The sequence below is a fragment of the Schistosoma haematobium genome, chromosome 6 (assembly GCF_000699445.3).
Source record: "Schistosoma haematobium chromosome 6, whole genome shotgun sequence".
NCBI lineage: Eukaryota > Metazoa > Platyhelminthes > Trematoda > Strigeidida > Schistosomatidae > Schistosoma > Schistosoma haematobium.
Window position 1 is genome coordinate 7,283,109 of NC_067201.1, and position 15,146 is coordinate 7,298,254.

Sequence of the window (15,146 nt, forward strand, 5' to 3'; positions counted from 1 at the left end):
CGGGATCGTAAATGCGCACTGTTGAGGAGTCTCACAATAGAACGAAACGGCTGTCCAGTGCTTCCAAGTTTTCAAAGGTGGTCTGACGTCAATTGGTTCATGATCTTAATCAAAAACTTAATAATCTCCACAACCCCTTTACTATTTCGCATCTCTTAATTTGGTTATATTTCAGTCTATTTCGTTGAATAAGCAATGCCTAATGGAGTGTAATTTTAACGAAAGATATCATTTCAGTAGTTAGTTGGCGCCTGTATAACTCAATGGTATTTTACAAACCCCCAAATACCCTGGTATAATCAAGGGTAGGGAGATTTAGCTACCCTCAAAAAATGCTCTCACATGGTCACGTGCATACAACCACTATCAAGGAAGTCCTACTCTCTGCTTTTTCGCGGCAGAGCTGTGTTTTACGAAATTGAGAGGGCGAAAAGTGAATATCCGGTGCTTTAACCGAGTCAGTGGACACCGAGAGTCCATTTAAGGGAGTTGGAAAATCCTCATTCCAAGCTAATGGTGTACATGAGCTGGCTCCAGGATCCTGAAGGAAAAAATGGTATGTGAACCAATTATTGGTCACCGGCTACCATGAGACTGCATCTCCTGACATTGCCTCATTGCCTTGTGGATCAGACCTTTAGGTCGAAGGCTCCAGGTCTGGCCCCCTAAGAAAACCACTTGCTTCGATTTGGGCATCTTGACAGTATCCCAGCCTTCATATAAATCGAATGATTTATGTGACGAATATCTATTTGGTGCCGTATTGTACCAATGTTTATGTTTTTAAATAAATAAATAAGTAAATAAATAACCAAATTGTGAAGTTAGGTGACATGAGTTCGAATTCTACAGAGTTAACCATTTTTCTAAATACTACAAGTACATCCTAATGACGAGTAACAACTAGTACGAAATCTATATTTAAGGTTTCATGAAGAATACTCCTAACCACCATATATATATATATATATATATATATATATATATATATATATATATATATATATATATATATATATATATATATATAGATTCTGCTAACTTTCGATGATTGCACTTACGTTGTCAGTATACTGGTGATGAAAATGCTTACAATATTTCATAGTGGATAACAAACTATGTACAATTTTCAATTTTTCTACCTGTTTAATATCTCAATAGATGAAGAATCTTATTTTCTTTCCATAGTACTCATAGAGTTGGTCTGTTAAAAACATTCATTCTATCTGTGCTTCTCTTCTTTTTTTTGTTTAAATGTCACATTGAAACGAGGCATTTTCTCATTAATAGTTTGGTTTTATCCCCATCATCAATATCATCATTATGTTCATCATGAAGAAAATGGGACATATGAGATGGATGTAGGTAACTAATGACCACCTCACCATAGATACAGACATACTTATATCTCTATTGGTAAATTGCATGTTTGACAAGATGAATAAATCACGATAAAACTGGAGACTTTGCTATTAGACAAATGCATATTCATCTATTTCGCTTCCCATTATTTCAATTTAACAAACTAATCAAATTTAATATAATCAATGTTAGAGAAGGATTGGAACATTTACTAAGTTGTATTAAACAACTAAATTCATCAAAAAGTTTTGTTAACGCGATTTAGTCTAATACACAAGGAAAGTTCCCTTCAATACTTACTGGTTATGGTTATCTAATATTACGAACTAATCGAAGCTGACCATGTAGACCAGTAGTCTAGAAGTTGTTTTTGTGAATGAGTCTGAATGTCTTGGGATCGATTCCTAATAGTGATAGGGGAATCGTGTCCAAAGAATATTGATTCGTTAAACTATTTCGTTATTTTTTTTGGGCTTTCAAAGAAATGTTCTAAGAAGTTATAGATGATTCCTAACAATACAATGGGAATATAATGAAATTCTATTCTGTGAAGAAACCGCTTTGATTCTATATCTAAATTGATTTTTAGCAGCACGAATTTATTACAAATGAACTTAGTTTATAAATAATCACTTGTTCACTAGTGATTGCCTATAACACAGAATGAATCAATTCAGGGATAGGATGGTTATGCGTCACTGATATTGTGTAAGAATAGCATCAAATTAAAAAAATGTGAAGTGCCTGTTAATAACTTAACATTATCAAGCTTGCCAAACGATCTCATAATTGTTGATTTAACCTGAAACTGGATCTTCATGGGCAATTGTTAATATTTCCGAACTAAAATGAAAAACAACTATATATTAGTTAACATACATAATGTATTCTTTTAGCCCCTTTGAATTAATTTGAAGATCCCCAATTAATATCACTATGACTTTAGGAAATGTTTATTTGAGAAATTAAATATTACTTTGAATGGTTGTTTGTTTGAAAAACAATCAGTTACTCGATATCATTAAACATATCATTCAGTATATATAGTTCATTTTATCTTCATAAAATACCTACAAAAGATGAACAGCAAAACATTCTCATAAATTATTATCTTTATCTATTTTGTCTCACTCAATTAATATGTTCATGTGTAGCTAATATCATTGTCACAGACCTCAAATGTTATGGTACGATATGGTACGGGGATAGTTGGCTCTCTCTCACCAAATGCTCTCACATAGCCACGTGCATACAACCACTGCCATGGAAGTCTTACTCACTGACTTCTCGTGGTGGAAGTATTGTTTACGAAATTAAGAGGACGAAAATCAAATGTTCAGTACTTTAACCGGGTTGGTGAATATGGAGGATCCACCTAGGGGAGTTGGAAAACTTTGATTCCAAACTGACGCTGCACATGGGCTCCAGGATCTTCAGGGAACGAATGGTTTATAAACCTATTGTTGGTCACCGACTACCATAGGACTGCATCTCGTGATGTTTTTCCACTACCTTGTGGATTAGACGCGTAGGTCAAAAGCTCGGGGAGTAACCCCCTAAGTAAACCAATTTGCTTCGATTTTGGCACGCGGGCCATAGTCCATTCATCATACAAGGCGCATATCTATTTTGTGCCACTTTTTACCAATGTTTTAGTGTTTAAACAAATAATAATAATTTCAATGGTTGAGGTCATATTTCAGTTGAAGCTAGACTACCATGGAAAACCTGGAAGCACTAGACGGTTGAGGAGTCCCACAATAGGATTTTCATGTTTTTTATGATCGTCTAGTAAGCCATCTTATTATTTGTAATCTCAAAAACTATTAAATCAAATGATGTCCACATAGAAAACGAACTGACTGAATCAAGAAGACTTACTTACTTACGTACATCTGTTACCCCTCGTCGAAGAGTATAGGCCACTCAGCAGGATTCTTAATTCAACTCTGTCCTGAGCAATCCTTTCCAGTCGCTATATTTTTTTCATGTCTACTTCCGATTTCCGACTCAATGTATTCCTTGGCCTTCCGTTTCCCTTCAGGATTCCAAGTTAGCACTTGCTTTATGATTACAGTTCAATGATTTCCTCAATATTTGCCTTATCCATTTCCAACGTCTTTTCGTTCTTTCCTCTTCAGCTAGAAGTTGGTTCATTTTCTCCCAGAGTAGGCTATTGATTAGGCACAATTAGTATATATACATATACATACTCAATAGTTTTACCTAACTGAATGAAATAATTATAAATATTAGCATGATACAATATAAAAATGGTTTGAAAGTACTGAATTTAATCTCTAACTATTTATCATGATTAGATTGTTTATGTAGTTACAACCATACATAATCTAACTAACTTATAAGCAATCAGAAGATTAATATTCATTCTGACATTTTATATTATACATAAATATAAATACAAAATAATAATGTGGTTATGTTTTAAATTCATTTGATATTGCTTACTTGTATCTTCCCATGGTTGTTTAGGTATGCAATTGATCAGTGGTTGCGTTTTGCTTTTCAATTGGGTATATATACATATATATACATAAGGTTTATCCACCTGATATGTTTTACCAATATAGTCAATGATGTTACATGTTCATTGACTATGTTTCTCATATATATATCAGAACGGGTTTGTGGAGATTTTAGAGGTTTCACATATTGAAATCGTGAGTCAATTGAAGCTACACCACTATGGAAAACCTGTAAGCACTGGACGGCCGTTTCGTCCTAGTATGAGACCCCTCAACAATGCGCATCCACGATCCCCTTCCAATACTAATCAACATATGCTCACTAGTGATTAGTTTTAAGTGATATTTCCTGGAGTCCTAGTGAGAAGCAGTGACCAGTGGATTTCAACCGAGTCAGTTGTGAGATAGTATCTCACTGGTGACAATGGCGGACGTGTCGCTCAATTTCATGGATTGGTTGAAGTTAGATATCAACACCACTGGATGCCAGCCAGCTCAGTGATCTAGTTGGTTAAGCACTTGGCGCGAGACTAATAGTTCCTGGGTTTGGATTTCGCGGGGTGCGGAATCGTGGATGCGCACTGCTGAGGAGTTCCATACTAGGACGAAATGGCCGTCCAGTGCTTCCGGGTTTTCCATGGTGGTCTATCTTCAATTGACTCATGATTTCAATCTGTGATATATATAAATATATACAGTTTGAACTGTTTGTTCGAATTGTAGCTTAGAATGTAGTTGAATGAGTTTAAGATATTTGTTTATTTCAAACGGTTGAGAGGGAAATGTTCTGTTCACTGATTAGTAGATTGAAGAACATGAATGTTCTCTACTAAGAATTGAATTATTTCATTGAAGGTAACTCCAATGTTATGGATAAATTATAATAATTATAAGCTGGTTTAGTTTCTTTGTGTTGTTAACAAGTGATGAATATAAGTTTTGTAAATATAACAGATGAAAAGTTGGTGTCTTTTTATACCCACAAATTTCTAATTATAATTCACTTGGTATTATTTGGCTTGTATCTTCCCATTGAGTTTTTTTAAGGCTGCAATTGATCAGTCTGTTATTGGCATATGTGCATACTGTGTGAACATCAACTCTGAGATGCAGGTACATCCGGCCGACGAATCCCACATAGGACGAAACGCGCGTCCCGGATTCCACTGCTAGCCACTATCTATCATTACTTCTAATTATAATGTCTAAAAGGTAATTAGAATAGATGGATTATGACTGGAATGTACAATATGCGTTCTGTCCTATTCAGAACTACATAAGTGAATATTGATGATTTTCATTACTGATGTTTATAGTGAAATCCAAATACAGTACCTTTTCCTTCAATTAACGATAGCCTTATTCGCTGAGATGCTAAGTTCAAACAGTTACTTACTTACTGAATGGTTGCGTACATACCAGCGAATATTGATTAGCATACAGTCCTGTAATTCAACAACGTGATAATACAAACCCTTGCTATTAATGACTTAAATACCACAGTTCACTATTTTAATCTTCTGTACGTCATTTTTTTTGGTTGTTCATATTACATAGATTGCGATTAACCAACCATCAGATAAGTTTTGAAGTATTTTCTTTCACAAACGTTACTCAAATCCATAATCGTCCAAGTAGATTGAATCAAAATCTGAGAGTATTTTATATAAGTTTAAGATCTTTCAAATGCCTGATATGAAAAAAACTGGACAATATTTGGCAGGCAACAAACTATTAGATTGGGGTTACAAATAACATGCTTTAAAAAACTTGCATAACCACTTAGAAGAGTTAATAATTGACACAATACTGTTACTGATAAAATGATGAGACTATAATTGATGAACGATCATTGGGCAACGCTAGGCTGACCTTGAGAGTGTCCACCTGGTAACCAGGACCAAGTGAGGGTTATCAATTAATGTGAGGAATTCGAAATATGGTTTACAGTTGGCAATTAAGGTTAGAAATTAGATTTAGGGTTTTTTAAATCATGAACTGACATAAGCTATAATTCGGAAAGTCTATTTATCCGAGTGAATGCGTGAATTTCGGTCCAAAATCCGAGACCTGTCATCTTATACGTGATTTGTCCGTTCATAAATTAAAGTCTCGCCGATAAAATTGATATGTCACAGATTGAAATCATGAGTCAGTTGAAGCTAGACCGCCATTGAAAACCTGGAAGCACTGGACGACCGTTTCGTCCCAGTATGGAACTCCTCAGCAGTGCGCATCCACGATCCTGCACCACGCGGGGCTCGAACAACCACCACCAGCTTCAACTGACTCATGATTTCAATCTGTGAAATTTCTAAAATCTCCACAAAACCCATTCTGATAATAATCAACTGCTCACTAGTGACTGACTTCAGGAAAAACTCCCGAAGTTCTAGTGAGAAGCCGTTACCAGTGGAGTTCAACCAGGTCTGTTGTGAGATAGGAACTCATTGAAGACAGTGGTGTACGGTGGTGCAACTTCGTGGATTGGTTGAAGTTAGACATTAACACCGTTGGATGCCGGCTCAGTGGTCTAGTGGTTAAGTGCTCGCACGCGAAGCCAGTGGGTCCTGGGTTCGAGCCCCACGTGGTGCGGGGTCGTGGGTGCGCACTGCTGAGGAGTCCCATACTGGGACGAAACGGTCGTCCAGTGCTTCCAGGTTTTCAATGGCGGTCTAGCTTCAACTGACTCATGATTTCAATCTGTGAAATTTCTAAAATCTCCACAAAACCCATTCTGATGAAAATTGATATGTTCGGTACTTTCTCAATATATTATTAACCATGAGTAATAATTACAAGTAATTTCAAAAGTAGAATTAGTGGGATTGAGGAATTCACTCAATTATAGTGAATGAAATATATGTAGTGTGTAGAATGTTATTATCCGGTATGATATATGTTATTGGTATGACTAGAATTGCATCACATAAAATTAATAGTGGCTGAAACCAAACACAACACTTATTTATAGAGTTAATGTGTTATATTTTTAAATATAGGTTATATCTCTGTAGTATCTGAAATCAGTCAGTCAGTCAGTCAGCTACAACGTAGGACCAGTAAAATATATGCATCGGTCCAAGTCGCCATACCTCATTAGCACAACAAGATGAACACCAGATTCATAGAATTAGTCAATTCAGTGGTGGTAATATAGTACAGGAAGAAAGAACTGGTTCGTAGAAAGAAAGATATGAAGCGAATTTAATCTCTTAGTTTAAAGGAAGACAAAGAGTGTATACACCGATACCATTTTGATCGATTCTGAGCCATGTAATTAAGAGTCTCAAACCAATGGTTACGATAGTCACGCGGACCCCAACCAAGTAATTTGCATCTACTAACATTTCTAAGACTAGAAGTTAGCGAATTCAAGCACTAATGCCACGTTTTCGGTTTGGCCCCCTTTAACTTTCTTCCAACCATCCCCAACACTAGTTAGCAAGTGTCTGAAATAACAATAGTTTATTTCTTAAAACTAATTAAAATGGTACTGATTATCTGTCTTTTGATTAAAACATTGAATATTCAATTTTACTTAAATCATTTACTCACTTCAACAAAGAGATTTCTTTCAGTTCATTTTTTCTCAATATTCAAGTTAATCGATCAGGAGTTGACTTTGAATCAGAATTTCAATGCATAACAACTGTACTAACCAGTTAATAAAAAAACAGAAATAGAATTGTCTGTATAAGCTATTATAGAGTATAATGAATTTATAGATTCTCATCACAGACTGATTCTAGTTGCGCAATTATAAAAATTTTGAGAGCATTAGATAGCTATATCTTCCTAGGATAGGACCATTTAGCAGTACGTATCCATGACTTACATGCTTCAATGTGAGCATTTAATTTTTCAGCTATTGATTTAAGATTTGTTCGTTAACATTTCTATTCTGGCTTCAAGAGGTATTTCCTGGAGTTCTAGTGGGAAGCAGTGACCAGTAGAGTTCGAACGGGTCTGTTGTGAGATAGTAACTCACTGATAACAATGGTGGATGTGTCACTGAATTTTGTGGATTAGTTAGAGTTAGACATTAACACCGTTGGATGCTGGCTGGCTCATTGGTCTAGTTGGTTAAGCACCTGGCGCGAACTGATAGGTCCTGGATTAGAATCCCGCGAGGCGGGCTCGAGGAGTCGCACAATAGGACGAATCAGTCGTCCTGTGCTTTCATGTTTTTCATGGTGGTCCAGCTTTAATTGACTCATTGACCCATTAAGAGCCAGAATGATCTTAACAATTATTTCGTTCTAGTATGAGACTCTATATCTGTGTCGTTATATAAATCCACCAAAGATCTCAACTATTAAAAGTAGACAAATAGATCAAACTATACACATTTATAATATATACAAACACCAACTCTCTAATTACAATTCAATTTAATGTTAGTTAATTCATTTTAAAATAAGCTGTAAACGAGTAAATGAAGTGTAATATACAATATACACATTCCTCTACTTCTGGTACTTCTTAAAATAATGAGTGGACGCGGTAAAGGTGAGAAAGTTCGTAGTAAGGCTGAAACAAGGTCAGCCCGTGCTGGTCTTCAATTTCCTGTTGGTCATGTACAAAAATTACAATTTAAGTTTTGTATAAAGTAAATTCATGATAATAAATTATCAAGTTTTAAATAGACAAAAATTTTATTTAAGTGCAAAGAAAAAAATAGAGAAAAAGAAAAAAAAGAGAAAAGGAATAGAGAAAAAATAAAAAGAATGACGAGAAATAAACTATCGTATAATGTTGATATTTTAAATGAATTAAGAACAAATTATATTTATCTTCCATGTATTCATTAATACATACATACATACACAATGAATCTATTCACTTGAATAGTGTTAGTACATATACTGAAATGAAACAAACGGAAATCTGTATGCATTTAGAATGAAAGTTATAACATTGTTATTTCACTTTCGACTGATGATGTATACTACTTATATTTATCGAGATCAGTAGCACATACGATTAAGGGAATTAAGGTCAAGGAAGGATGAGAGATTAGACGAATCGTTTTTGCACGCAAAGTTCAAGCTTAAGTTCGTGGATTGTCAATGCTTCAACGGTGCATAAAATATTATCGAATTAATATTCCATGTATTCACTAATACATACATACATACATACACACACACAATGAATTCATTCACTTGATTAGTGTTAGTATACACTGAAATGTAACAAACAAAATACGGAAACAAACGGAAATCTGTATGCATTTAGAATGAGAGTTATAATGTGGTAAAAAAAAAGTTACTTTCCTATATAGATTGGGTTCCTATTTTTTAATCTTTATTTCAGTAATTGATGATAAATAGGTAGTTTTCATTTGATCTGAATGTTGTTTTTTTTTCAATAAAATAACTTTGATTCTTTCTATTCATTTTAAAATTTAATTCTATATCCCTCTTAGCAACAATCATGGAGATATTCTTTTTAGAACGTTGAAAACGGTGACATACGAAACATTGAATGTTGTTTAGTTATTAGATGATTGGAAAAAACTGTCCAAAAAAAAACAATCTCCAACTATCATCTAACATATAATATCAAGTCACTCAGATACATGATAATATTAGAACTCTCTTCAAAGAATTAGATTAACACTAAAGACTAAATAAAGATAATATTAGTTATGACTTAGTAATCTATTAAGTGTAATTGTTGTTCAGTCTGTGAAAGGTTTTCTAACTAAGTTTAGCTCTTGATCAATGGCAACTTCTTATTGAACAATCCTTAATCCATGTCGAGTAGAGATAGGTATCTATCTCAGTACAGTGGGGGATGGTCGAGCGATTTCGTGGATTGGTTGAAGTTAGACATGAACACTGTTGAATGTCGGCCGACTCAGTGGTCTAGAGGTTAAGCGTCCGCGCATGAGATCGATAGGTCCTGAGTTCGAATCCCGTGGGCGGAATTGTGGGGCCACACGACAGGACAAAACGGCCATCCAGTGCTTCCAGGTTTTCAATAGCGACCTAACACTAATCAGTTCATGATCTCAATCAAAACTCCTTACGAACTTTGATCTGAATATCTATGTTTGTTCATTTATATGTCATTTTGTCCACTATCTAGGGTTTTTGTAGATGGAGTTTAAAGTGTTCATGTGTTAACAGACAATAAGATTTTATCGATATTAAATGCGTTTACGTCAATTAGTTTTGGTGAATTAGAATTGTATTTCGTTTGTCTTATATGTTTCAAATTAACTGGTGTAACTTTTGACAACAAAATTATTTTTCACACAACAGTTAAAGTAACTTTGTGAATTTTATTCCAACCTGACTTCTTGTTGAGTTTAAGTGTTCGTTTGTTCTTGCTCACTACACTGAGTATCTATAAACAAATAGGAATTTTTTGAACTGAAAACGAAACAAAAGATTCTCACTCTTGAGAAATTCATACATGAGATGGTGTTTTTTAAGTATGGAATGGATTCGTTGGTAATTTGATCTTTTCTTACTTTAAGTTGAAAATGATTTACGTCTCATACAAAGCATAATTAAACCAGCATTGAAGATCTAGCTGTTTCAACTTATGATATTCTCTAGGGTCATTCACACACACACACACACATACGACTACATCATGGATCACATATTATCTGTCAGACTCAGTGGTTAGTATCTTATCTTTAGACCATTGAGCTTAACTCTAATAGTTCATAATTTTTACTTTAACTTAAGGTCTCGCGGTAACTGCTTAATCTTAAAACCACTCACCCACCATCCAATTGTGTACATTTCTAACTTCAATCAATTCACAATATTAATCAACCATCTTTCAATCCCATTGGTAATTAACTACCTCACATGCAACATGATCATTACGAATCTCTGTCTAGCCCATAAAAATTAGTCAATAGTGAACACATCCATCCATTCAACGCTTTTTGATCATCAATGGTTATCTGAGTAAGATCAGTCTATCATCAGACTTGGAGTGGCTATGCTTCGATGACCAATCACCCTCGTAGTCGTTATCATATAATCCTCAACGGTGTTAGAAATCAGAAGGCAACGAGAGTAGCAGCGACTACAGTTTTATTAGCAGGTAACTCAGACCACAAAGCAGTGAGGCGAATGAGTGAATCAGCGAACCGAGTGTTAAATATACATGTATATATATATATATATATATATATATATATATATATATATATATATATATATAAGGAAATGAATGGATCATGGAATCAATTAAGCAGTTAATAATAAACCTAGCAGAATGAATATATGAGTAGGCGGTAAGCAATGGTTTAAGCATACATATTTCATACAAGCACAATAATTGTAAAGGTACAATAAGTTGTTATAGTACGGATGACTTTGTCCGCTAAATAAGTTAACAAAAGGGCTTAACTGAGTTAAATGAGAACAAACTGAACTACACGTGAGTTGCTATAACCTACAGAAATCTCCATACTACTAAGACTATTACTCATTTTTTTTATTACTATAATCCTTTCGAGATTTACAATATTGAATAGGTTCATTGGTGAAATTCTAATGAACTATTTTTTTTTGCTTTCACTGTTTTATTATTCAATGCTGATGTTCTTTTTTTTCTTTTTCTCCCCCTCCCTTTCTTCTATTTTGTCACTTTAGATTTCCCAAAATTCTATTTTCCATTTTTGATTAAATGCAATTGATAACATAAAAAGAAAAAAAATAGAAAAAAAGAAAGAAAAAATGGGCAACATTTTAGGATCAAGAAAAAAATTACCAAAAGAAGATTTAGAATTTTTAAGAACGAATACAAATTTTACAAAAAAACAAATTAAACAATGGTATCGTGGATTTATAGTAAGTGATTGATACTTTGTTTGTTGTATATAAAGTGATATTTGTACTTTGTAATATGTAAGTGTATACTTATTTAGAATGTTTATTGTTTATTAACTTCTATTGTATAACAGTTGAAATAGAGGAGGTGATTTACAGTTAAGGTTAGTAAATCAGTCAGTCAGTCATATGCAACATGAAAACTTGGGACATGTTTCTATTGGTTAATGTTGCAAAACCTTATCAGTACAATGAGATGGAATGATCAGGAGAAATTCAGGTATAGTAGTGTAGTGAATGAGAACATAAGTGGGGACAATTGATCGTAGTTGAGCACAAAATTATAGAACATTTTAGTAAAATCTAAGAATCATACAGTGAATATTTAGTTTGCAAAATGCCAATCAATTGTCTCAAACTTGACTGTTTTCCTTTTGTAAATATCAGTCAATCATTTGAGACTTCAGTGTTCCAGTATTTTCATACCAATCGCTTTCTGTTTCTGTACTTTTCTTCTCTATCTTGTCGATCGTCTGTTGCCAGCCATTCTATTCTTGACTAGTGTTATATACTACTTACGTCGATATACGTAGCCCACACCACAGTATAAGTGGAAGAAAGGATTTAAGAAAATTAAAACTAGTGAAATGAGAAACCAAACTTTATAAGAAATTTATAAACTTAGGACCTAAGAGAAGATAAATAATTCATTCGCTTGCGTCATTGTGATGGATTGTGAGATATCTCGCCGAATGCTTCCAATCATGTGTTACGATAATGGAGCACACTTGAACTACGTAGTTTGTGTATACCTACATGGCTGAATGCAACTGCTATTTATTTATTTGAACACATAAATATTGGAAAAAAGGGGTACCTAATACATATGCGTCACACAAGTCAGTTGGTTTGTGTGTGGGCTGTGATACTGCCCGGGTCCCCAGACTGAAGCAGGCAGTTTTCTTAGGAAGCCAAAACCGGAGCCTTCGACCTACAGGTCTGATCCACAATGCAATGGAGCAACGTCAGAAAATGCAATCCTATGGTAGCTGGTGACCAATAATTGGTTCATACGCCATTTGTTCCTTCAGGATCTTGGAGCCAATGTGCACCATTGGTTTGGAATCAGGGTTTTCCAACTCTCCTAGATGGACTCTCCGTGTCCACCAACCCAGTTAAAGCGCTAGACATTCACTTTTCGTTTTCTCAACTGCGGATAACTTCATGGATTGATGCCACGTTTTGGTTTAGTCGTCTGTAGTCTTCTTCCAACCTATTCCTTTCTCAGATATCATGACTCATCGTGGTAGATAGTAGTTGGGCATGTGTAATACATGTCCCAACCATTCCAGTTGATAAGGATTTACTACCTCATCAATCTACTTGGCATCCTTACTTGGTACTCTGAGTCAAACATAAGAACTGATATTTCAGCGGTTCCAAAATAAATGATCAATGCTCTGGAAACTCCAATGATCGAAGTTGAACGGTTTAGAATTGTCGAATTCTCTGAAATATATGGTTTAATTGCAAAGCTTTCGTTATCATTCTGGGTGACATCATCAACGCTCGCTTTATTCCGATCAGTTAACAAAAGATAGACACATCTAGATTGATTCAATCTAACAACCCTTACAAAAATGTTCAGTCAACCATATGATCATAACAACTGAACAAGATAGTTAAGTTGAATACAAAGAAAAAAAATGATAAAGAAATCTATGGTGAACTAATTTATGACTCATGAATTATATATAAATAACCTATTTCAACATCAAGTAAGCACTGATCCAGAATAACAGCATCAACATAAAATGATCCAAGACCCAAAGATCTAACTGATGGAACTAAACAATACCAAATGATTAACATATGTTTGAAAATTTATATGTTTTTTTCTGAATAATACATATATACTAACGGTTGTATGTTTACAGTACAGTTCACATTAACCATCTAAATTCTTATCTTGTTCGATTTTATAGAAAACGTTCAGTTTATTTATGAGACAAGTATATAAACATATGTGGTACAGTTTATGTTTTATTAGCCTGAAAAATTCATAGTGATTATTCAATTCTTAATTTACATAAAAATCCAGCGTTTTACTTATTTACTTACTTACTTAATTACGTCTGTTACTCCCAATGGGGCATAGGCCGACGACCAGCATTCTTCAACTCACTCTGTCCTGGGCCTTCCTTTCCAGTTCTGTCCAATTTTTGTTCATTTTTCTCATGTCTGTCTCCATTTCTCGGCGTAATGTATTTTTTGGTCTTCTTCTTCTCCTTTGTCCTTGAGGATTCCATGTGAGGGCTTACCGTGTAACGCAGTTAAGTGCTTTCCTCAATGTGTATCTTATCCACTTCCAGTGTTTCTTCCTAATTTCTTCTTCCGCTAAGATTTGGTTTGTAACTCTCTAAGAAAATACTAACCAGAAAAAAATGATGCAAGGAAATCGAACGTTAGTGAAATAAAAACTGAAAATCAGTTATCGTTGGACAGTTGTATTGAATTTACAATATTAGAAGGTATTGGATAGTGAAATATTAAAAGTGAACTAATATACTTAATTATTTCGTCTGTTAATAACAAATTAGGATTTGATATAATTCATTCATGGAAGGCACTGATCACGCCATTCCATCAGCCCGAACTAATTGAATTTCTTCTTCCCATTTTCTTCGTTGTTGAGTTTTTCTTCCCGTCAAATGTTGAATATCTATTTTTTCCAGTTGTCTCGTGTTCAGCTTTGATGATTGTATGCTTAGGGCTCAATGCCACTACACTAGAAAATGTAGCATCTACATTACTGTAGTTAATTGTTGATCATATTCAGTAATGATCTCCAATCATTGACCGCAATTATAAACTGGACTATAACTAGAAGATTTATATCTCACCGTATTGTTCAAATGGGAACCCAATGATTTTACTGACTAATCTCATGATGGTATTTTACTCTTTTTAATTTTATCTTTATCTACTTAAATGTCAGTTACCGTGGTAGACAGTAGTAAAGCATGTGTAACATTTTTCCTATCTACTACTGGCGTATATACTGCTGAAAGTTTAAGTTAAGTAATTAGTCTTTTATATTAATAAGATTTAGGAAAAATAAAATCATAGATATTTAAATGCACATAATTGTTAATTATTTCATTCAAAACCCGGTATTATTTAATGTAATCACTAACGGATGGCCTGAGCTATGCTAATAGTTGCAGACTATCTGGTTGCTGTTCAGACGATAACAATTACAGTAATTGTTTAATTATGATAATTTAGGGTTAGAGAATAGATACATCAACTTCTAATCTCCACTTAGATGTTGTATTTTAAAACTATCTTTTACTATTAATTGTGTAATTTATTCTTTTTTATTTGATTCATATTCTCTATGCTTAATCTTTTTTCTACTGCCACATGTATTATTCATATTGCTATTATATTAGTATTCACTTTGTTAATCTCATACTATTCTATTGATAGG

At 34.1% G+C, this 15,146-nt stretch overlaps 1 protein-coding gene across 1 annotated transcript in view; it reads left to right on the top strand.

The window, feature by feature from the left end:
• MS3_00008421 (uncharacterized protein) overlaps positions 1-15,146 on the top strand; it is a 69,013-nt gene that overhangs the window by 22,277 nt on the left and 31,590 nt on the right. The window contains exon 2 of the mRNA XM_012937052.3: positions 11,477-11,674. Within this exon, the coding sequence (XP_012792506.1) occupies positions 11,561-11,674 (114 nt within the window). The 5' untranslated portion in view covers positions 11,477-11,560. The remainder of the gene's footprint in view (positions 1-11,476; positions 11,675-15,146) is intronic.